The 25,814-nt window shown below is 35.7% G+C and overlaps 1 protein-coding gene across 4 annotated transcripts in view; it reads left to right on the top strand.

Moving 5' to 3' along the window:
* Positions 1-41: 41 nt before the first annotated feature.
* Positions 42-25,814, top strand: part of CENPK (centromere protein K) — a 62,487-nt gene continuing 36,714 nt past the window's right edge. For 2 of the 4 annotated variants that reach the window (XR_011530547.1, XM_070587453.1), the window contains exons 1-7: positions 92-174; positions 2,132-2,188; positions 6,631-6,781; positions 8,868-8,924; positions 12,183-12,255; positions 15,967-16,013; positions 25,641-25,723. Coding sequence is in view for 3 of the 4 variants with exons in the window: in XM_070587453.1 (XP_070443554.1) it covers positions 6,665-6,781; positions 8,868-8,924; positions 12,183-12,255; positions 15,967-16,013; positions 25,641-25,723 (377 nt within the window). In the remaining variant the exon portion in view is untranslated. Of the gene's footprint in view, positions 175-2,131; positions 2,189-6,630; positions 6,782-8,867; positions 8,925-12,182; positions 12,256-15,966; positions 16,014-25,640; positions 25,724-25,814 lie in introns of all 4 variants that reach the window. The other 2 variants (XM_070587451.1, XM_070587452.1) reach the window with 2 other exon arrangements.

The following is a 25,814-nucleotide window of genomic DNA, read 5'->3' on the forward strand; positions in this document are numbered from 1 at the left end:
GCTACCAATCCCAAAGCAGCGGCGCAGCCCTCTCGTCACGGCCGAGCGAACTTGGGGATTGGCTGGGCTGGGTCGGAGCAGATCCAATCAGCAAGCAGCGCGCGCACAGGGCCTGGGCGGGGAAGTCCGGTCTGCGGCCGGCTGAGGCGACCTGAAGGCTCCGGTTCTGCGCTGGTAAGCGGTGGGCAGGGGCAGGCGCCGCGACGGTTGAAACTTGCCGTCGCGGCTGGCGGCTCCAGGGTGTGGGGCTAAAGCCGCGATGGTGGGAGCCTTCCCCCGGGGGAGCTGGATACCCGACGGGCAGCCAGGCCTTGAGTCGCGCTCTTCTCCGGCTCTGGCAGCCCGCGGGTCAGAAGAGACGGAGGGGTGGGGAGATGAAGGAACTGCCGCCGGTCCCCTGCCCTTCTCGATTCGCTCACACCCTCGGAGGAAGGTGGGGAGCGCTCCGTCCCGTTTTCCGGGGAGAGGACCTGCGGCAGGACCGTTCACCCTCTGCCTCCTTCACCCTGCTCTGAGCTTCCTATCCGTCAGCGGCCTTCTGGCCTTCAGCTCTCTTCTTTAAAAAAAAAAAAAATTATTGTGATAAGAAAACACACAACATAAAATTTACCGTCTTAATTTCTTTTTTAATCCGTTAAATACAGTTTATCGAAATGACCTCCTTAAAACTGCTTTCAAAACCCCACTCAAAATCATCCTGGTTGCTTGTTCCAAACCAGATAAATCTCTTCTTTCCTTTTGCTGTGAGGCGGACACCGGGTACAGGGAAGGAACCCCATAGTAAGCCCTTTTTAGAGGGCTTTCTTGTCTTTGTTTTTTCGAATTTTAAAGGCTCCCATTGTTGGACCCGTCCTACCTGGCAAGTCTCCTCGCTTGTCTGCCTTCTGCTCTCCTCAGACCGCTTCGTTTTGTGTCTCAGGTTTGCCGTGCTCACCCTTGCCTCCCAGGCTTGTGTTTTTATGCCTTGACAGCCTCTCCACGGCAAGCCTAGCCTTCACCTTTCCGACTTCTCACCTGATGGAGCCCAAGGCAGCAGTAAGGAGGAGGAGGGGAGGGAGCTAGTACTGTGTACAAGCACTCTCCTGGCCCCTTGTTCTTGCAGGCAGATTCCTCTAGTCTTCTCTGTCCTGAAGGCTGGAGGCACTTGCAGCCTGTGTTGTCTACCTTAACACATCATGGCACCTCTGACTACCTGAAATCCCAGCAGGTGTTTAGTTGTCCGTTTGTTCATTTTCTCTCTCCTCAGTGAAGATGTAAGCGCCACGAGGACGGAGACCTTGTCACCTACTCAGCTGTAGCCACAGTGTCTCACAAATGGCACACATTAAGAACGTGTTTGTTGGACAAAGGACTACAGCTCGGAATTGTATAGGCACTTTCTATTGCTTTATTTCAGGAATATTAGTTTTTCTCCAGTAACAGTAGGGGTTTCTTCAATCTAGTGTTAGATCTGTTAAGTTTGTATGGAATAGTATCCCTAAATATAGCAATATTTTTCTTCAGTAAATGGGAATTGGAGTACTGACTGAGGACCTCAACAAATTGACTTTTCTCTTTCCAGAAGGGTAGATTTAAGGATACAAAATATGGGAAAGGGATAAAGTTAAAGTCTTAACTGTTTTTATTTGTATTCTAGTGCTACATTGAGCTGCCAGTCCAGCTAATTTGTTGAATATCTGTCCACACACGTGCATGCACGCACACAGTTTCACATTACTTTTGTGTGCTGATAATGTATATTGTTCGTTAGTATACTACAAAGTGGGGAAAGATTAATTTGCACTTCATTTCTAAGTTAAGGTGTATTTAAAACAAATATTTGTATAATGTTTGACTGTTTTGCTTAAAAATATTCTAAAATTGTTAATGAATTTATGGCTTTGCAAACTTAACTATATCTTTTGTACATGGCAAGGAAGATGTTTAGTGTAAACATTTTTGGATGTGGCATAAATTATTTAACCAGTCTTCTACTAGTTGACATTGAGATTGTTAACAGTAATATTAGCAGCTAATACTGATAGAGCTCTTTATATGTGAGGCACAAGTCTAAGAGCTTTACATATATTAACTCATTTAATTGTTATCACAACCCTGTGGGGTAAGTTCTGTTATTATCTTCATTTTACAGATCACTGGAAACTGAGGCACAGACGGTTTAAGTGACTTGCTCAAGGTTACACAGCTTGTAAGTGTTGAAGCCAAGATTTAAACCTAGACAGTCTGATTGCAGAGTTCACACTTAAAAGTTTTTTATAGATAATGCTACAGTAAGCATACCTGAGTAGACTTATGCAAATATATATATTACTAGGAGTAGAATTTCTGGGTCAAAGATAAATGCATTTAAAAATTTGATGGATATTGCTTATTATCCTACAAAGTGACTGGTCTGCCAACCATGCATCCCTCTTGTTCTACACTCTTGCCAATGTTGTTTCTTATAAAATTTTTCATTATTGCTAGTCTGAATGAAAAGTAACTCTAATTTGCATTTTTATAAGTTTGACTGAGGTTAAGAAGGCATTTTTTCTATATTTAAAGATGTTTCTTATTTTTTCTTTTTTCTTTAAATTCCCACTTGTGTCCTTTGCCCTTTTCTATTGCAATGTTTTTGTTGTTTACCTTTAGTCTCTCCATTTGGTCTATTTCAGTCAGAAGCCTCTCTCTTCTAATACCTCCTTCTCTCCCTCCCTCCAAAAGTAATCGATAGCCTGACTTTTATAGTGATAGTTTTTTTGAGGGTTTTTTTTTATGATTGGTTGTTAGTTTTTTCTTCTAAATTTGTAGGCATTCATTATACATCAAGGAAATTAGGTCTTGGGTGCCATACATATTAGAGATATTTTTCTTAGGTTTTTGGGTTTTAAATTTTAACTTTTTAATGATATTATTATCCATGCAGAATTTTAAAAAATTTTATATAGAGATTTTACTTAGTTTTCCTTAGAAAGGCCTTTCCTAATCCAAGATCAAAAAAAAAATTCTCCATGTTTTCTTCCTGTTTGTTTTTATGATTTCTGTTTGGATTTTTTGAGAGATGGAGGAGTGGTGTAAACATCAAGGTATATGTCTAGGCTTATTTTTTCTCCCCAAATACTATGCAGTTTGTTTAAAAAAACCAAAAAAGGAGGGGGTCTATATGTGCCAAAATATACATGGAAAAAAACCCAGAGTAGTGTATAAAATATGCTCCTATTTGGATTGTTCTTTCCCTTTAATTTGCATTGCTTCTTTTGTCATATATCACTCACCATAAATGTGTGAGTCTAGAAAGGCTTTATATTATGTTCCATTGTTTAATTTGCCTATCCATGTGCTAATTCCAAACTATCATAATTAGTATAGTTTTATAATATGTTTAACATCTGGTAAGGCAAATTTTCCAATCTTATTCTTCATGATGGTCTTGGCTGTTTTTGGCCCTTTGTATTTCCATATAAAGTTTAGAATTATCTTGTCAAGTGCCAGACACACAGAAAAATTTAGAATTTTGATTAAGATTCAATAGACCAATTTTGGGGAAATTAACATGTTTATAATATTGAGTCCTCCAATCTATGAACATGATGTATCTATTCAAGTCATCTTTAAAACCTCTTTGTTGATAAGTAATTGATTAAGCTATATAAAACTTAAGTTCCATATGAATAAAAGTATTTTCGGGGGGTGGGTTATTCTGATTCGCATTTGGTGTTGTGGAGTAGACACCCTCATTGTTCTTTATGGCTCCGCCCACCTCCATAAAATTGCCCAACTTTGGATCTCATCCATCAGTCTGCCACCTGCCATTCCTCTTTGCAGCAGTCATCTAGCACGATTATGTCACGCTCCTCATTCCTTGAAGACTTTCAGCTCTTGGCTCACTGTCACCCTCTGCAGCACTACTACCATAATTCTTGGTGATTTTAATATCCACATAGATGATACTTCCAATAACCTGGCCTCTGTTTTTCTTGACCTTTCCTCCAGTGATTATATTCTCTATCTTAGCTGTGTACTCCTATGGTCATATCTGAGAGACTTTGTCATTCTTTCACTCTGTCTCTCTCTGCATCTATGCTACTACACTGTAGAGAAAAATGTACAACTGTGTATTAGTTTCACTTTAGATTCATGACTGCTAATCTCAAATGGGCCTTTAGTGCTACCCAGTAATCCTACTATTTTACCCTCTTCCGTCTCTTCCATATCTGTTTTATACATTTCTTCTGCTTTTAAACCTCCAATGCTTTGTTTCCATCCTCATTCACAGCTGATGACCTTAGTTACCATTTCACTGAGAAAAGAGAAACAACCCAAACAGAACTGCCGTAAGCTCCTAGCAACAGATCTACTCACCTACCTACATTTGTGTCCCTAATATTCTGCCTACCATCACATTAAAATAGATGAACCGTGTGTACATTCAAAGCCAACCCCTCTACTTGTGTACTAGATCCCATTCTTCTTGTTCTCTCCTTTCTCTCCTGCATCAACAATATTTCCTCTTACTGTATCATATAAAGACGCTGTACTTTCTCTCATCTTACAAAAAAGAAATCTCTCTCTTGACCCCAATCTCCCTCCAGGTGGTACCTTATTTCTCTTTTCCTTTAGAGAAAAAATTCTTTAGAACGTTTTATACACTGGGTATGTTTAGTTACTTGCCTTCTATTCTCTCTTAAATCCACTCCAATCAGGCTTTCACTGCTACCATTCTACTGAAACTGCTCTTATAAAGATTAACAGTGGCCTCCATTGTTATGATTTACTCCAGTGAAATTGTTGTGACAAATTACCCCAAAACTTAGAGGTGTAAAACAACCGTTTATTATGCTCAGCCATTCTGTGCATCAAGAATTCAGACAAGGCACAGCAGGGACACCTTGTCTCTGTTCCACAATGTCTGGACCCCGTCTAAAAGATTCAAAGCCTGGGGACTGAGTCATCAGAAAACTTGTTCATGTGCATGTCTGGTGATTGAGTCTGACTTTTGGTTGGGAACCTCAGTTCCTTTCTATGTGCACTTCTCCGTGTGGTCTCTTCATTTTGTGTTAGTTTGGGCTTCCTCACAGCATGGTGGCTGGGTTGCAAGGGTGAGTGTTCCAAGAGAGAGGCAGACGTAAGCTATATTACCCTTTGTGACTTAGTTTTGGAAGTCATGTGGTGTGTCTTCCACTTTATTCTATTCATAAAGGCAATCAGAAAGTCACACTGAAGTTCAAGGGGAGGGTAAATAGGCTCTGCCTCTGGATGAGGGGGTGACAACCTGAAATAATTGCTGTGACTATTTTTGGAAAATACAGTCCCATATCTATATTGCTAAGTTAATTGTCAATTCTCTGTTTCTATCTTACTTGACCTATCTCTAGTATTTGACAGTTCACCACTCCTTCCTTGAACGCTTTCTTATCTTGGGTTTCAGGATATCAAACTCTAGATTTTCCTCTTACCTTACCTGGTGCTCCTTCTAAGACTATTTAGATGGTTCTTCCTCATCTTCTCAAACTCTCCAGGTCTGAAACTCTTCTTATTTCTGTACATTCTTGCTTTTCTGAACTCAGCCAGCCTCATGGCTTTAAATATCTGTATGGTGATGACTGAAATTCTAACTTGAAACTTTCCCTTGAACTCCAGGCATGTATATCCAACTGCCTAATCAGCAGCTCTACTAATAGACACCTTAAATTTCATGTGTCCTAAACTGAATTCTTAATCATCACTCCCCTGCATCTTGCTGAATCTATTTCTTCCATCACCTTTCCCGTCTCAGTAACTGGCAACTCCATCTCTCCATTGCTTAGGCACAAATTTTTTTAGTAATAATTGACTCCTCTCTTTCTTTGACACTCTATACACAGGATGTTAGGAAATCCTGTTGGCTCTATCTTGAAAATATATTCAGAATTGCACATTTTGTACTGCCTCAATATTATCCTGGTCCACATCTTGCTTGGATCATTGCAATAGCTTTCTAACAGGCTTTCTTGCTTATGTTCTTCCTGGCTGTAGTAAACAGAATTATACTGTTAAAACGTAATTCAAGTCATGTCATTTCTCTGTTCAAAATCCTCTAACTGCTTATCATCTCAGCCTAAGTCCTTAAAATGGCCTACAAAGCCCACATGATCTCAATCCTATTATCTCTCTGACCTCATCTTCTGTTCTCTACCTTACTTACTCTGCTCTGGTCACATGGGCTGCTTTGCTGCTCTAGGAACATGGCAGTCATATTTCTGCACAAAGGCTTTTGCACTTGCAGTTCCCTCTGCTTGGAGCCTCTTCCCCTGAATGTCCCCATGTCTCACTTCCTTATCTCTTTCAGGTTTTTGCTTAACTGTCAACTTCTCAGTGACCTTATCTGACAAGGTTATGTAAAATTACATTGCCTCTGCCCTAGCACTCCCTGTGTTTCTTCCCTGCCTTACTTTTCTCCATAGCACTTATAAATCATTGGATATACTCAGTATATATATTTTTAATTTTTTTGGTTTATTTTCTGTTTTCCGTAACTAGAACGTAAGCTCCATAGTAGGAGGATTTTTGCCTATTTTATTCACCATTTCATCTTTAGCTCCTAGCTGAGTATCTGGCAGGTAATAGATGGTCAACAAATATTGTTAAACGAATAAAAATTTTTTACTTTAGATTTTCTTATAAGGCTAAGAAAATTATAAGGCACATGTCAGTGAATCAGCAAGATCTAGATCCAGATAGTACTACAGAAGTGGAAGATGTTACAGATGCTGAAGAAGAACTTATTAAAGAATGTGAAGAACTGTGGAAAGATATGGAAGAAGTAAGTATCAAGAGATAAAAGTGATATATCAATTAATTACTATAAGATTTAAATTTAATTTCAATAATAGATTTAGGAAACAAATAATTATGCTGGTTCCTGAAAGCCATTGTATTATATGATAAATATTTATATAGTTTTTAGACCTATAACCATTCATTCAAGAAACTTTATACTAGGTGAGCTGTAGAAAGAGAAAAAATTATAGCAATCCTGGCCCTCAATGAGATTATTATCTAATGGAGGCAAAAGCCATTATATTAGAAGTATTGTGGCAGAAGTGCAAAGACTATACTTAAGAGAAGTACTAAACATAGACTAAAGAGGTCAAGGATACTTTCTAAAAGAAGTAATAACTGAATTAATTTCTAAAGGGTAAATAGGAATTAGCCTATGAAAGTGGGAGCAGTATACAAAGCAGAAAGAACAAAATATATAAAAGTTGGGAGAGTTTAGAAAAATCTAAGTAGAATATTATGGTTTATGTAAATTAGGAGAAGAAGGACTTGTGGAGTGAAACTGGAGAGGTAATTAGGGGCAAGAACATGAAGGATTTTCTTGAGTGTATACTATGAGGAGCCATTAAAGGATTATAAACATGAAGTGACATGATGGGTTTTGTAGTTTGGGAAAATCACTCTGGTGGTTTTGAAGAAAATGGAATGCAAAAGAGTGAGAAAACAGGTAGAGGGCCGGCCCGGTGGCTCAGTGGTTAAGTTCGCACGTTCTGCTTTGCGGTGGCCCGGGGTTCACCGGTTCAGATCCCGGGTGTGGACGTGGCGCTGCTTGGCAAAAGCCATGCTGTGGTAGGTGTCCCACATATAAAGTGGAGGAAGATGGGCACGGATGTTAGCTCAGGGCCAGTCTTCCTCAGCAAAAAGAGGAGGATTTGCAGTAGTTAGCTCAAGGCTAATTTTCCTCAAAAAAAAAAAAATTAAAAAAAAAATAGAAAACAGTTAGAAAGAGCATTTAGGAGGCTCTAGTAGTCTTGTTAAGTACTGAAGGCCTAGATTCTGTCATTGCAAAGAGAGAAGAATGGATTCAAGAGATATGAAGGAGGTAGAATCAAAAGGACTTGGAAGTCACTTGTGAAATGGGGAGGAATTATGGGTAGTTTCAGGTTCATGGTTTGAGCCATTGGGTGGTTGGTGGGGTTATTTCCTAAGATAGAGAATATAGAAGTGAGGAGAACACATAATTATGGAGTTTGAGTGAAAATATGGACTAAGTTAGAAAATGTGTTTGAAATGTATGTACATTTTCTGGGGTAGTGCAACAGAACCACTTCTGGTACACTACAGGATGTTGGTAAAAATTTGTTCTACTTATAGTAGTGTAATGGATGATATATAGGCCACAGACATTTTTCATATCCTGTTCTGTCCAGTAAAGTTTCAGATTAGGACAGGTTAGTGGCTCTTTTGCTTTAAAAAGATTTTTTTTAACGTAAATCTTTGGTACTCCATCATTAAGTGTATTTTCAAGGTAATTTATATAATCCTTTTTTTTGCTTTTGTTATTTTTTCACTATAGAAATTTGAATTTAAAAATATAATTTTTTTGGTAGAAGAATATTGTAACTATAAATAAGTACAATTAAAATTTAAATTATTCATATTTTTACCTCAGATATAATCACTCTTAATGGTTGTAGATTTTTTTTTGATGGCATAGAAACACTGTCTCCTGAAGACTATTTTCTTATGATCTTAACTATCTTCTTACCTCTTTTATTATTTTTCTATAATGCTTTCCCTCTTATTCTCTTATTTTCCATTTTTCCAGTATCTGGCTTTTAATTCACTCTAGCTATTAGTTTTTGTTTTGTTTTTCCTTATGCTCATTTTCTCATTCTGTATAAAAGGCTAGTATCCCCTTTTGCTTTTCATGTATTCACCTTGGGACCTGTTTGGCTTCCTTCCTGATCCTCTTGCTTAGAAAGGGAGGAATTAAACAAACTCTTCTCTTTCATCAGATATTTGTATATTTAGAGGAATATTACATTGAGTGGTCTAAAAGGGGAGAAGAAGAGAATTGGCTGTGGGTTATAGTATGTGACTTGATTTTCTTTACTTTTTACATCAAGTGTCAGAATAAACTATCACTTGTTGGAACTGAGACACTCACTGAATCAAATGCTCAGGTATGAATCCTTTTTATCTTCCTGAAATAGCTAAGTGGAATTCATTGTATTTTGGATAAGAAGTATATTTGTCTATATTTATCCCAAGTGTAATAGCTGTGTTAACAGCTGTGTGCCTAATCATTTGGAAAATACTCTTTCTGACTTAAGAAAGTATTCTAAAAAATTTTTGACTAAGCTGTTATAAATAAATAAGAGAATATTTTCTTTGTTATATATCTTTTAACAGCTACATATACATTTAACTGTTGAGTGACTTGCTCTTTGGCTGCTATTATGATACCTGTTAAAAGAACAAAGACTGTCTTACTTTGTGTTAGGTACAGCAGCCACAGTTATTTTAATATCTGTATGGAATCTTAACTGATTTTACCCTAAGCTTAACAAAGGATTATTATCCATTTTAGTAATCAAAGACCTATGGAATTGGTTTAGGAATAAACCAATGGATAAAGTTGAACAGAGTAACACTTTAAAATGTGAGTAAGATGGTAGTTTCAATCTGTGGGAAAGTGATGAATTAATTTATAAATGGTAGTGGTACAACTAGATATCCATCTGGGAGAAAATAAAATTGGACTTCTATGTCTCATTATATAGACATAAATTCTAGATAGATATGCCATACGTATCTTATAAGAAAAGCTCAGAGACTATTAGTGCAATCTAGGGACAGGGGAAAACTCTTGGCTAATAATAGAAATCTAGACATTATAAAAGAAAATTTAGATGTATTTGACCATATAAAAAGTCAAAAATATTTTATTGATAAAAATTCTAAGAACAAAGTCAATGATACAAATGATTTCAATGAAAGTTCTCCAGAACTTTTGGGAGCATATCAAAAGACATAGGAACCAATTGAAGGCACTCTTGTTGCCCAAATTTGGTATCATGTGAGCATCAAAAGGAATAATGGCTTTGATTTATTATAGCTATGAAAAAATAAAAGTCTATGAGCATAATAATACTCAATAAAAAATGAGAATGAGAGAGATAAGGAAAGAAGGGGAAAAAACTAATTTGTCACTTTTGAAACTGCCTATTGCACTAGATCTTTAATCTAAAAATGGATGATAAAGAATTAAGCTGTCTTTTGGAAAAATTTTTTTATCCATCAAATATAGAGTTCTATGGTACAGTGTAAAACTGATTTTTTATTTGGAAAAGCTTTATACAGTAAATAAGCTATCATCTGGTTTTCTTGGGAAGTGTGGTTCTTATGTTGTAGAAATTGAGACCTCCTGACTGAGAATCATTTGGGATGGGGCCTATAAGTGTCCTGAATGATTTTCATGCAATAAGCCAAACACTGGCTTTGAGGGAAGTGCTTATGTAATTGTAAATGTGCAATGTCCTGAGATATTCAATAATAACGTTATCTAAAGAATTCACAAAATGCCTTTTCCTATTGTATTGAGGGTCCCCAAGAATACTCCCAGGTTGATGATTCTCTAAGGGGACTCATAGAACTCAGTATATGGTCATACTCATGGCTGAGATTTATTACATTGAAAGGATACAGAATAAAACCAGTAAAGAGAAAAAGAGATGGGTGAAGTCCAGAGGAAACCAGGTGTGAACTTTCAGGAGTCCTCTCCCAGTGGAGTCACTTAAGACGTGCTTAATTTCCCCAGAGAGTTCTGATAAGTGTGAAATGTTGTCTACCAGGGAACCTCCTTAGAGACTCAGTGCCCAAGGTTTTTTGTAGGGGCTAGTTACATAGCCACCCTCTGCCTAGCAGTTATCAAAATACCAGACTCCCAGAAGGAAAGCAGGTATTCAGCAGAAATCATAATCTTTGCACATTTTAGGCACAGAGAGCCAGTCTTATCAGTTAGGTTAGTGGGAACCATTTCAAAATTCAAATTCCCAGGTGCCAGACAAGAGCCTTTAAGGATAGTCTCAGACTTGCTTTGTTAACTCTTTTCTGCACACCTAATAACTTCAAAACTTCAATATTAAAATTCAGTTCATTTTCTGAAGCAAGAAGTTGGATATTTTAAATGAGAAAATGGCAAGATTTCTCAAGTTTTTGTGTTTAAATCACTTTAGAAATACTACTGTTACTTTCTTTTCTTAGAAAATGTTTAATTTTATAGCGAGATCAGAAATAATTTGGGTATTTGCCTTACCTGGGCTTTGGCAAGGTAAGAGCTGTGCTTCGTCAATACAGTGTGAAGTTGAACTGTATGAAATTACTGGTTTTTAATAGGTTGAAAAATGAATATCGGTAACTATATGTTTCAACTTGATATGTACAGAAAAAGTGATATGGATTCCTTATCATTATGATGGTTTTGCCTATTTTAGATACTACTTTCTAAGAATTTGTTATCCTTTCCTAGTGATAATAATAATTAACATTTATAAATCGCTTTATAGTTCACAAAAAACTTTTTCACATTCTTATTTAATTATTTATAAGAAAATAATGTTAAACTCTCCTTTGGTAAAAATTTTAAATACCTGTAAATGCATTTTTATATAATTATATAAAGCATTCAAAGAGACCAGTTTCTTTTTCCTTTGACTGTTTAACAGGCAATGTTATGATACAGAGCAGAGTCTTTGAGCTACCTGCTCTGTATCGTAAAATTGGGTTAGAAAAGACAGTACTTGGTGTCCTTTTAGTGTAAATATTCCAGTAATACCGATTGCATTTTTGAAATGTGAATTTTTGATCTGTCTGGCTATTAATAAGGATTATATAGAGGAGATAAAAAATGTTCTGAAATTTAACTTTAAGCGTACATAGACTTTAATTTTATGGTCTGATCAAGCGACAGATTTATCACATAGATTTGTAATTATCAGAATTATAATGATTGGAGCCGCCTAATATCAGAGACATATCCATCCTAATTTATCTTTGGCTAAAGGGGTGCACAATTTAAAATTTGTGTAAAAAATGTTGGCAAGAAATAGCCTATTTTTTAAAGAAATATTGGTTTAGAGAATAAACTTAATGTATGTATGTTCTTTTATTTTAGGTTGAGTGGTGAAGTAGAATTGATCTTTTTTTAATACTATATCATTAGTATAACAGTCAATTTATGAGCTATGATTAGTATGTTTTAAAGCAGAATTCTGTTTGGAGTGATAATCTTTTATAGTTTAGCTAGGTAATTATGTTAGCTATTTATGTTAGAAACTTGTATTAAAGTATAAGAATGTCTATACTTTCGTCTATGAATGGCTATGAATGGCATTCAACAAGAAATGATTTTGTCTTATTCTCTTGTTCTTTTTTAATAGCTATCATTATTAATTATGCAAATGAAATGTTTGACTGCTGAACTCAGTCAATGGCAGAAAGAAACTCCTAAAAGTAAGATTCTTATTTTTAGGTTTATATTTTTGTAAACAAATTACTGTAATGGCAAGTTAATTTAGTGATCACAAGAAGAGTTACAAGATCCAGTTAGCCTTCTTGAAATTGCCTAAATTCCATTGATATTAGAAAGCCACCTCAGTTTTCTTTCTGTTTACACATTGTTTTCTGCTTATTTTATTATATAGATAATAAGAAACATATCTGTCTCACGTTAGAGTGTAGTAATTTTGATTATGGAGACCTTATTATAGCCATCATTTTATCCTGATAGATACTATCTTATATGCTCAGTAGAAACTATAAGTTGTTTCTTAATGAATGAAACTTATCTAGTATAAGAGAAAAGTTATTTTAGATACTTACTTATGTAAGGGCCGCATAGATTGTTATGTTGCCTCTTGATTTGTCCAGCAGAGGCCGACTGTATTTTTGCCTTTAGTTGAGATATAGAAGATGGCTTAAAAATCTGTAGTTATAATACCCAGCTGACCATGTGTGTATCTGTATTTGTGGTCTATATAAATTGTACCCTCTTTTTCCATGTACATCTTCCTTCCCCTTTCTCCTACCCCTCTGTCTCCTATTCCTTTAACTCCCTCCACTTCCCTTCTCAGTCTCCTTTGTTGGCTTATCATTCTCTATTCCAGTTATGGGGATTCTTTTCTCCTCATTCTCTTCCTAGATAATTTCATCCATTCTTGGTTTTAATTACTATATTTACGCTAATGTCCTTCATTGTTCCACGTCTTCGCTACCACTTAGTAGTCTTTTTAATTTTAGCACTTCTGGTAAGTATATGTATATACAATTGTGATTTTAATTTGCATTAAACTTTATATCCTATTGCCTCCTCAGCCTATATTGAGCATCTCAAAGGCTGCTCATAATCTGCTGTTAAAATCTTGGTGTTCTCCCGAGGACTGTGCTCAGCTGTTTTTGCTTCTTACTCTGTATGTTATTCCAGCATTATATTTTCTGCTTCTGTTTTTGTTTATTATATCTGTATTAATGACTTGTGTAGTAGTTTGCTAGGGCTGCCCTAACAAAGTACCATGGACTGGGTGGCTTAAAGAACAGAAATTTATTTTCTCACAATTTTGGAGGCTAAAAGTCCAAGATCAAGGTATTGACAGGGTTGGTTCCTTCTGAGGCCTTTTTTCTTGGCTTATAGATAGCTGTCTTCTCCTAGTGTCTTCACATGGTCTCCCTCTGTGCCCATCTGTGTCCTAATCTCTTTGTATAGGGATGCCAGTCACGTTTAAGTAAGGCCCATCTGAATGACCTCATTTAACATAATTGCCTCTTTAAAGACCCTATTGTAAGTACAGTCACATTCTCAGGTACTGGGAGGTTAGGACTTCAACGTGAATTGGTCTAGGGGAGAGGCACGATTTTCATAACAACTTGCAAATCTATATATCCAAATCATACTTATATAGCTTTCTACCTTAGAGAGATCATTTCCAAAATATTCTATAGATTCAGATTCATGTCTCAGATTCATGAACTGATCTCTGTTCCCAAAATATTCTACAGATGCCTCAGATTCATGGTCTGATCTCTGTTGAATGGAATCTATTTGATTAGACATAAATTTAATAGTCCTTCTAGATTCTTCCTTTTTCATATTTCACATACAGCCAGTTATTAACTATTGAGCCCTACTGCCACAGATTTAGTTTAGGCCTTCATCACCAATCCATTAGATTATTATAATAGACTTTTTACTTCTTGATCAAGATATTTTTAATTAGTTGTAGAAACTTTCAAACTTAAAGAAAAGTTAAAGGTCCAACTTCATTCTTTTGCATGTGTATCGAGTTTTTCCAATACCGTTTGTTGAGATAACTGTCTTTTCCCCCATTGAATTGTCTTGGCACCCTTGTCAAAAAAATGTGAGGATTTATTTCTGGGCTCTGTTCTATCCTGTCGGTCTATATGTCTGTCTCTATGCCAGTAGCATACTGTTTTGATTACTGTAGCTTGTAGTAACTTTTGAAATTAGAAAATATGAAACCTCCAACTTTGTTCTTTTTTCCCCAAGATTGTTTTGGCCATGTGGGTTCCCTTGAGATTCTGTGTGAATTTTAGGATGGATTTTTCTGTTTCTGCAAAAAACATTGGGATTTTGATAGGGATTGCATTGAATCTGTAGCTCACTTTGAGGTAGTATTGACATCTTAACAATGTTAAGTCTTATAATCATGGAACACATATGTCTTTCTATTTATTGGTGTCTTTAATTTCTTTCAGCAATATTTTGTAGTTTTTAGGATACAGATCTTTTGCCTCCTGGGCTAAATTTTATTTCTAAGTATTCTTTTTGAGGCTATATATCGGAGTTTTTAATTTTTATTTTTCTTATTATCATCATCCCTTACATACACACCTTGTCCTGGTAACACCAAACACACAGGCTGCCATATTGGTCAAGTACCCTTCTTAAGGTTGCCAGTTTCATAGGCTGCCACACTGTAAGGATTTTAAAAATCTTTATATTCTTAGAACCTGCCGTATTGTATTGGTTGAAATGACTGAATGAATATTGAAATGCTTCTCTTGGCCAAACTGGCCAAGAGGAAGATTTTTAGACTTTGTGTTCTTAAAATCCTTCTCACTGCATTTTTTGATATGAATAGTAGCCCTCCTGAGACTTCTAATCGGTTCTAATATAGAACCTATGAAGCACATCTAGGAAGCTCTTTCCTATTAGAAGACCCTATAGAATAGCAGATAGCTTAGAAAGTTTTTGGTAGCATGTCATTTGAGAAATTTTAAATAGCACTTTGTTAGGAAAGGTAAACTTTCCTAAGTATATGGGTTGAACTTTTCTAAGCATAAGGATTTAATTTTGCTATACAAAATTAAAATGAAATATTAGTTTGTGCTCATCAGATTGGCACAAATTTTAGAAGAGTTTATATCTTTTGCTGTTTCTTATTCATTGTTCATAGAAATTCTTTAGAAAATAATCTGGCATCCTGTATTAAAATTCAAAATACACATTTCCTTCTGTGAAATTCCACGTCTGGGAATCTGTCCCACAGAAATTAAAGCACAAATACATAAAGACACAAATAAAAGAATGTTACTGTATCATTGCTTTTTGTGGCCAAAGCTAGACATAAATTTAATGCTATCATTGGCAAAACCACTGAATACATGGTATATTCACCCTGTGGAATATTATGCAGCGACTTAAAGGTATTAATTAGAGTTATACTAGATCAATAGAAAGGATTCTCATGGGGCTTTTTTTGAGTCAAAACAAGATACGAATAATATGTGTGCTATGATCCCATTCTTGTAAAACCAGCAATGAAATAATTAATAACCCTTGGATGTATATGCATATATATGTATATGTATGCATGCATAGGATCATATGAGTACAGAAAGAAATATTAAGGAACACATTATAGATTATTAATTTTGCTTTTGAGGGATTGAGAAAACAAAACAAGAAAGGAAAAAGGTACTAAAAACAAAATGCATAAATATCACATTTGTCTAAAATTATATATGTTGGTTATATATGTAAAGATGTTAAAAATGATTTCATAAAAACTGCACACATTTCATAAAAACTTCTGTAATATGTACATAGAAAGGGAAGAGAGTTTCCTAGAAAGCACAAAATCAAATTTTTTATTTTTGAGGGTTAACTAAGCGTTTGTATAATTTTGTTTCATTTTGTTTCTGTAGTAATTCCACTGAATGAAGAAGTTCTGCTAACATTGGGAAAAGAAGAGGTAAGTCACTTAATGAATTTCTATAACCCCAAAAATTTATTACTAGAAGTGTTTTGGATAAGTTCATGTCATAAGAAGTAGGGTGAAACCACTTTAAAACCATATTAATTTTTCTATTTTTATCTTAATTATGTTTTATTAAACAGAATATTTTGAGTTTTAAAATTTTTGAATTCAATCCAAAAATTTGAATTTTGAACTCAATTTGTATATCAGAACTATCACTAAAGTTTAATATGTAAACTTTTACTCTTGTACTTAATTTTTAGTTTATTAAACTCTCTTCATAATAAAGAAGAAAGGTTAAGCTAAATTGTCATACATATCCATCTTTCCTTCTCAAAACTTAAGATAAATGTCAATACAGACATGTTTTTAAAGTTTAATTCCATTTGGTCAAAGTATAGGAGAGAAGATAGACTCAAACAGGAATTTTAAACAAGGTTGTAGAACATGCAAAGAGATAAGTATCTGTGTGCCCTTAGAGACAGAAATAGTGATTAAAAGAGAGATTATCTGCCTTATAGAATTGAAGAAAGGCTTGGAATTTGAAGGGACCTGATACTGCAAAATTCAGGGTTCAAGCGTGTGCTAAAAACAAGGTTTCTTTAAAGTCAGAACACGGACTATTAGAATTTTTCTCTCTTATAGTCAAACAGCTAACTTTTTATTCACATACCTGAAAACTGGAGGTATATGGCATAGAGGCATTAAATTATTGAGGCTCTGGACTCAGGGACACCAGGTTGGGTGTTTAGTAGGGGTGGTGTGCAGGTCAAAAGTCAGAAAGCTCAAGTTAACATTTTCATACAGTTTGGTGGAAGTACCAGCTCTTCTCCCTGCTCTGTCTCTAGAGGTTCTGTAGCCTGGTATAAAAATAGCCTCCAACAGGAGATAAAATAATCTCTGGAAAATCTAAATGGCCCAAGAAAAAAGATCTATAAGTATTAATAAATGGAAGTCCCTGGTAAAAAAGCAGGGTGGCTGTACTAACAAAGCCCCATTCATAAACAGAGTTTTTAGTAAGTTTTTGATTTTTAAATATGAACGTCCAGCCAATGATCATCAATATTTGTGAAATGCCTCCAAATGGAAAGGCAGAAACCCAAAACAGTTGACAAATATGAACCTTAAGGAAATAGAAAAATTCAAGGAACAAGGAGAGTTTAATAAAATAATATCTTCAGAGAGATAAAACAATTTGTTGAGTCCACAAAATAACAATGCCAGTTTTTAAAAAAGACAACTTTATATCCCCTATGATGGCTATGATCAAAAGATAGACAATAACAAGTATTGGTGAAGATGTGGAGAAATTAGAACACATATACACTGCTGATAGGAATGTGAGATACTGTAGCCATTTTGCAAAACAGGCTGGTAGTTCCTCAAAAGGTAAACGAGTTATTGTCTGAACCAGCAGTTTCACACCTAGGTATATACCCAAGAGAAATGAAAATATGTGTGTGAAAAACTTACACACAAATGTTCATAACAACATTTTTCTTAATAGCCAAAAGGGGCAAGCAACCCAAATGTTAATCAACTGATGGATGGATAAATAAAATGTGATGTATTTATACAATGGCATATTATTTGTCAATAAAAAGAAATGAAGTACTGATATATGCTATAATATGGATGTACCTTGAAAACCTTATGCTAAATGAAAGAAGCCAGTCACAAAGGATCACATATTATACGATTCCATTTATATCAAATATTCATAATAGGAAAATGTATAGGGATGGAAAGTAGATTGTTGCTTGTTGATTCAGGCTGGGTGATTAGAAAGGACATAGTGAGTGCCTGCTAAAGGATACTGCTAACAGGTTTCCTTTTGGGGTGTGAAAATGTTCAAAAATTGGTTGTGGTGATGTTTGTACAACTCTGTGAATATACTAAAAATCATTGAATTATATACTTTAGATGAGTAAATTGTATGATATGTGAATTATACCTCAATAATGCTGTTAATTTTAAAAGGGAGCATTCAGAGAACAAGAAGGTGCCCTTCTAAATGAAAATATGATAGCTGAAATAATCACAAAGGAGATTGGTAATTATAGTCATGGAAATCTCCTAGAGAGTAGGTTAGGAATGGAGAAAAAAAGGAAAATTAGAATAATAGAAGATAAGAAAACTAGAGTATCAACTCAAAAGGACAAAATATGGCCAGTAGAAGTTCCACAATAGAAAAAAGTAGAAAGGAAGATATTATAAAATAAATACATGAACATTTTTCCCAGAATGAAAGATAATGATTTTTCTCCACATTGAAAAGGTCCACCAAATTTCCAACATCATTAATTAAAAATGATATATGACATAATGATCCAGCATAATTTTCCCATTGGTAGCAGCCCTTAGGCTAGCAGCTGTAGTTTGGACTGGCCGAAATCCAAACCTGATGCAGTGCCAGTATCTGCCTCAACAGTCTACTTTTGTTTTAACTGTTACAGATAAAAATAACAAAAGGATTGAATATTTGGCTTGTTTCTCATTATTTTGCACTTCCTTATGCATTCAGTGAGCCAACTCTGAGAATTATTTCTATCATGTCTGAATTTCATTGATAAAGTCTACCTACAGTAACTGATCACAGTGCAGCTCTTGTCGTATACCTTTGTTGACTTGATAACCATCAGGCATCAAAGATTCATCATCCCCTGGCCCATCATCCTTCCTTTTCCCGAACAGTGCTTTCACCAGGTTTCAGTAAGACAGGGTCATTATAGTAAATTCCACTTCTGATGCCAGCTGTGTCAGGGTTTTCCCCAAGATCAGTCTGAGGTCCAGTGATTCACTACATGGGCTCACAGGACTCAGATGAACTATTATACTCATGGTTACAGTTTATTATAGTGAGAGGACACAGGTAACAATGAGCAAAGGGAAAAAAGGCACATGGACCAAGCTTACAGGAGTCCTTCCCCAGTGGAGTTGCATGGATGCATTTAATTCTCCCTGCAACTGTGTGTGGCAATATGTGCCAAGTGTTGATACAGGGAAATTCACCCAAGCCTTGTTGTCCAGTGTTTTTATCAGGAAGCAGTCACCGTGTGCGTAGGGCCTCTGTGACTGACTACCCAGAGTCACCTCTGTGAGCTACCCAGACTCCAGCCCCCCCAGAGCAAAAATCCATTCACCATAAATCACATAGTTAGAATAAACTCTCTTATCAAATTGATACTAAGCCGCCCAAGGCCCCAGGCATATGAAAGCACTCTTATCAGGCAGAATATTCCAAGGCATCAGAGCTCATCTTCCAGGAGTCCACCAGGGACCAGTCCTAAAGACGGACCTTTCTTGGTAATGTGCAGAGTTTGTGCAACCTTGGCCTGCTGAGTTAACCCTTTCCTGTATACTTGTCTTTTTATTCTCTAAACAGTGTCTTTTGAAGAACTTAAGTTCCTAATTTGATTAACTCCATTTTCTCAGGTTTTCTCTTAAGGTTTGTGCTCACATATAAGAAATATTTGCCCAACTTAACGTTACAAAGATTTCTTGCATATTTTCTTTTAGAAATTTTAAAGTTTTAGGTTTCAAATTTAGATCTGTGATACATTTTGAAACAATGTTTGTATATGGAATGAGTTATTGATAAAGGTTTTTTTTCATATGGATACTAATTGTTTCAGCACAAGTTGTTGAAAAAATGATCCTTTCTCTTGAATTTCCTTTGCACATTTATTGAAAATTAATTGGATCTATTTCTAGACTCTCCCTTTGTTCTCCATTTCTGCACTGTGGATAGTTCTCTTCCTTTGTTCTATGTTTTTCTCTTCAGGCCCAGTAGGACAGTGTTTAATCTACTGCAGCTTTATCAGTCTTGAAATTAAATGGTATGAGTTCTCTGACTTTGTTGTTCTTTACCAAAATTGTTTCATATTTTCATATAAATTAGAGTTGGCTTGTCACTCTATCCCGTAAAAAGGTTTACTGGAATCTTGATTGAGATTACCCTGAATCTATAGTTTAATTTGAGGAGAACTGGTATCTTTAACATATTGAGTCTCAGTTCAGATCCGTGAGCACTCTATGATCTCTGCAATTATTTAGGTTTCCATTTGTTTGGTATTTAGAAAATTTATCTCACCCATGTTTTGTAATTTACTATATCAACAGACTAAAAGAAGAAAAAAATCGTTTGATCACCTCAATGAATTCAGAAAAGAATAATTGACAAAATTGAATGTTAATTCATGAATTAAAAAAAGACTTCATAAATTATAATAAAAGTGTACAGGTCCTGTACATGTTTTGTCAAATTCATCTCTTTAGTATTGCTTTCTCTTTTTTTTTCTTTTGCTGAGGAAGATTTGCCCTGAGCTAACATCTATTGCCAATCTTCCTCTTTTTGCTGAGGAAGATCCACCCTGAGCTAACATCTGTTGCCAATCTTCCTTTTTTTATGTGAGCCACAGTGACAACATGTCACTGACAAAAGAGTGGTGTAGGTCCATGCCCAGCAACCGAACCTGGGCCACCGAAGCAGAGCACACCAAACTTAACCACTAGGCCACTGGGGCTGGCCCAACTATATCATATTTTTGATGCTTTTAAAATGGTATTCTTTTTTTAAATTTCGGTTTCCAATTATTTATTGCTGATACATACAAATACAGTTAATATTTTTATATTAATCCTGTATCTAGTGAGCATGATAAACCCCTTTATTCTAGTAGCTTTTTTGTAGATTATGTAGGATTTTCTACACAGGTAGTCATGTCATCTGACATCAAAGGCAGTTTTTCTTATTCCTTTCCATCTGGATGCTTTTTTTATCTTTTTCTTGATTTATTGTACTGTCCTAGAACATTTAGTAATATATGGAATAAAAGTGGTGAGAATGGACACTTTTGCCTTGTTCCTGATCTTAGTAGATAGCACTTGCTCTTTCACCATTAAGTGTCATGTTAGCAGTAGGTTTTTCATATATGCCCTTGGTTAAGTTGAGGAAATTACCTTTTGTTACAATTTATGAAGTCTTCTTTTTTTTTAAATCATGAATTAACTTTGAATTTTGTCACTCATTCTTTCTGAGTTCATTGAGATCAAATTTTTTTTTAGTCTGTTGATGTAGTAAATTCATTGATCTTTTAATATTGATTTTAACTGTTTACTATGCATTCCTAGAATAAGTCCCACTTTGCCATAATGTATTAATCTTTTTTATTTATTGATGGATTTTTATTAAGATTTTTGCATCTGTGTTTATGAGATATATTGGTCTGTGGTTTTCTGTTCTTGTGACATTTTTGTCTGGCTTTGATATCATGGTGATATCAGCCTCAAAGAATGAGTTGAGAAGTATTCTGTCCTCTTCAGAAGAGTTTGTATAGATTCAGTATTAATAATTTTTTAAACATTTGTTAGAATTCACAAGTGAAATCATCAGGGCCTAGAGTTTTCTTTGTGGGAAAATTTTTTACTACAAATTCAATTTCTTTATGGTTAGTCAGGTTTTCTATTTTTCTCTGAATGAGATTTGGTAGGTTGTATCTTTCAAAGAGTTTGTTCATCTCATCTAATTTGTCAAATTTATTGACATAAAATTGTTCAAAGCATTCCCCCATTATTGTATTAATGTTTTTAGTAATGTCACCTTTCTCGTTCCTCATGTTGGTGATTTGTGTCCTTTTTTCTCCTGTAATTAGTCTGGGTAATTTTGTCGAAATTCTCAAAGAATGAGCTTTGTGTTTCATTGATTCTCCCGTTTTCTTTTTGTTTTTCTATTATACTGATTTAAGTTTTTAATCATTTTTTCCTTCAGTTTATGTTCGGTTTTATTTGCTCTTTTTCTAGTTTCTTAGGGTGGAAGCTGAGGACATTAATTTGAGAGCTTTCTTTTTTCTAAAATAGGCGTTTAGTGCTATAAATTCTCATCTGAGTGCTTTTGCTTCATCCCAGAAATTTTGATTATATTTTATTTTCAGACAGTTCATAATAATTTCTTATTTCCCTTTTGATTGCTTCTTTGACCCAATGATTATTTAGAAGTGTGTTTTTAGTGAGGGGGTGGAGCAAAATGGTGGGGTGAGCTGACCCGGGATTCTCTCCCCTCCAAAATACAACAAAGGATTGGAAAAACTGAATTTCAGAGAATAAACATAATGCCAACATGTTAGAGACCTACAATACCAAGAAGGCGGAGATCATAAACCCTACTTACAGCCTCGGTGGCGCTGGAACGGTGGGAGAGAACATCGCATCCTCCTCTAGAGTCTGCGATTGCTGCGTGGGTCAGGAGGGAGTGGGGGAGGGGCTGCGCGACCGGGGATCATCCAGGGCTCCTGCCCTGGTTCAGTGGAGACCCGCTGACGGGGGGGAAAGCTTCCGTCCGCGGGGACCCCATAAACCAAGGGCCTCGGGAGACCAGAGAACAGAACTGATCTGAACACAGACCGGCGCGTGTGAGTAACAGCCCCTCCCTCCTGGCAAAGCCAGTGGGCGCAGCCATCTTGCCCGAAGGCGGAGAGCTCACAACGCGTGGCTCTCGACCCCCATCTAGTGGCGACAGGTTGTAACTGCAACCGAATGCTACCACCATGCGAAAAAAACCGCTCCTCTACCATCCAGCAATTTATAAAAGCCCCAGACCAGAAGGAAAACAATAAAAACATAGAAATAAGTCCTGAGGACTTGGAATTAGGTAAACTAAGTGATAATGAGTTCAGAGCAGCTATAATCAAAAAACTCAATGAGGTAGAGAGAAAGATAGAGAAACAAGCCGAGTTCTGGAGTTCCTTCACAAAAGAGATTGAAATCATAAACAAGAATCAAACAGAATTACTTGAGATGAAAAACACAATGGACTAGATAAAACAGAATACGGATTCCCTGAATGCCCGTGTAGACACCATAGAAGAGCAAATTAACATAATTGAAGATAGACAGGCTGAATGGCTCCAGACAGAGGAAGAAAGAGAACTAAGAATTAAAAAAAAATGAGGAAAATCTCCAAGAGATAATGGATTCAATGAGGAGTAAGAACATAAGGATCATAGGAATTCCTGAGAATGTGGAAAAGGAAAATGGAGCAGACAGTGTGCTTAACAAAATTATTGAAGAGAACTTCCCAAATCTAGGGATCGACAGAGAAATGTGTGTGGAGGAGGGTTTTAGATCTCCTAGATTTGTCAGTGTAAGAAGACATACTGCAAGGCACATAGTAGTAAAATTGGCAAAAAGGAAGGATAAGGAAAGAATACTCAGGGGAATAAGAAAAACAAAGAGAATAACCTATAAAGGAGCCGCTATCAGACTGTCAGCGGATTTCTCTACAGAAACCTTACAAGCTAGGAGAGAATGGAGTGACATATTCAAAGCTTTAAAGGATAAAAATCTTCAGCCAAGAATACTCTATCCAGCAAGAATTTCCTTCAGATATGAGGGAGAAATTAAATCTTTTCCAGACAAACAAAAGTTAAGGGAATTTGTAACTAGAAGCCCTCCATTACAAGAAATCCTCAAGAAGGCTCTCATACTTGAAAAAAGAAAAAAGGGAGAAAGGGGACACAATCCACAGACTAGGGAGACTGATGGATAGAACCAGAACAGGATAGCAAATATTCAACTATAGCATTTGCAACATATAGTATTTGCAAGTCATATATCTGACAAAGGCTTAATATCCTTAATATATAAAGAACTCTCGCAACTCAACCACAAAACATCAAACAACCCAATCAAAAAATGGGCTGGAGACATGAACAGACATTGCTGCAAAGAAGATGTACAGATGGCCAACAGGCACATGAAAAGATGCTCAGCATCGCTGATCATTAGGGAAATGCAAATCAAAACTACACTAAGATGTAACCTTACACCCGTTAGAATGACAAAAGTGTCTAAAACTAAGAGCAACAAATGTTGGAAAGGTTGCGGAGAAAAAGGAACCCTCATACACTGTTGGTGGGAATGCAAACTGGTTCAGCCACGATGGAAAACAGTACGGAGATTTCTCAAAAAATTAAAAATAGAACTAGCATACGATCCAGCCATCCCACTACTGGGTATTTATCCAAAGAGCTTGAAGTCAGCAATCCCAAAAGTCCTATGCACCCCAATGTTTATTGCAGCACTGTTTACAATAGCCAAGACGTGGAAGCAACCTAAGTGTCCATCAACAGACGAATGGATAAAGAAGATGTGGTACATATATACAATGGAATACTACTCAGCTGTAAAACAGAACAAAAACATTCCATTTGCAATCTCATGGATGGACCTTGAGGGAATTATGTTAAGTGAAATAAGCCAGCGAGAGAAGGTTAATCTGTGTATGACTCCACTCATATGAGGAATTTGAAATTATGGACCAAGAACAGTTTAGTGGATACCAGGGGAAATGTGGGGTGGGGGGTGGGCACAAAGGGTGAAGTGGTGCACCTACAACATGACTGACAAACATTAATGTACAACTGACATTTCACAAGATTGTAACCTATCATTAACTCAATAAAAAAAAAAAGTGTGTTTTTAGTATCCAAATATTTGGAAAATTTTCCAAAAATCTTTCTATTATGAATTTTTAGTTTAATTTCATTGTTAGATCATATCTAGTGTAATATCAGTATGGTCACATTGAAATCTACATTCTTGATTTTTCTTTCCTATTTGTCCTACCTTTTCCCTGTTCCTGTTTTCCTCTTTTCCCACTTTCTTGAATTAATTGCATATTTAAAAAAATAAACCCATTTTATTTACACTATTGGCTTATTACTTACATCTTTTCATTTTTTCATGGTTGCTCTAGGATTTATAATATACATCCTTAACTTATTACTGATTCAGATTTAGAAAAAGCTAATGGAAACTCTTGACATCAGGAGAATGGAACACTAGCTAATGTGTTCTAGAAACAAAAGGACACTAGACAAAGTCTAGAGTTTATTGTAATTTCCTATAACCACAGTCTTCTTTGATCCTCAAATACCTCAACCACACTCCTGCCTCAGGGCCTTTGTACTTATGAGGCCCTCTGCCTGGAACATTCTTTTGCTAGATAATGACATGGCTTATCTCTTGCCTTCTTACTTTGTTGCTAAGCTGTTAACCAGATCAGAGAGATCTTTCCATAGTATAATACGTAAAAGAACCATCCCTGCTCTTCCTTCTGTACTCTTACTTTGATGTATTTTTTTTCTTCTTGGTACTTATCACTTATCAGTCACTTAAGTTATATATTTGTTGCTCTGGATTGCCCTCTTTGTTCTGTTCACCTTTACGTGCCTGACTCCTTCAACAGTGCCTGGTAATCAATAACTGATCAATAAATATTTGTTTAATGAGTGATATTCATTTGTGTCTGTGTTTGTGTAGTCTCCTTAGAAAAGAGACCTAATCCACTTGATTAATGAAAACTTACCAAATTGCCTTAAATATGAAATTGAAATACATTTCTCAAAACACTTTCTTATATTTTTGAATTTAACAATGAAATGTTACAAAGAACTTAGTACCTGTTGTATATTTCCCTTTCAAAGACTTTCTGCTAGGCTTTTTTGCTGTTGACTTCTGAATATGTATTCTAGACCAATATGTAAATTTCACTATCATTTAGAAATACAACTATTTATGTGATGAAAGACTAAGCAATTAACTTGAATTATTTTGTTCTAGTTCCAAAAATTGAGACATGATCTTGAATTGGTACTCTCCACTATTCAGTCAAAGAATGAAAAGTTAAAGGAAGACCTGGAAAGGTATATTTATGTTATAATTACCATTAATCATTGATATATGTTGAATTGGCATTAATGTTTTATTTGGCTATTGTTTGTTTTGTTGTCCATA

This window comes from Equus przewalskii, chromosome 20, assembly GCF_037783145.1.
Source record: "Equus przewalskii isolate Varuska chromosome 20, EquPr2, whole genome shotgun sequence".
Taxonomy (NCBI): domain Eukaryota; kingdom Metazoa; phylum Chordata; class Mammalia; order Perissodactyla; family Equidae; genus Equus; species Equus przewalskii.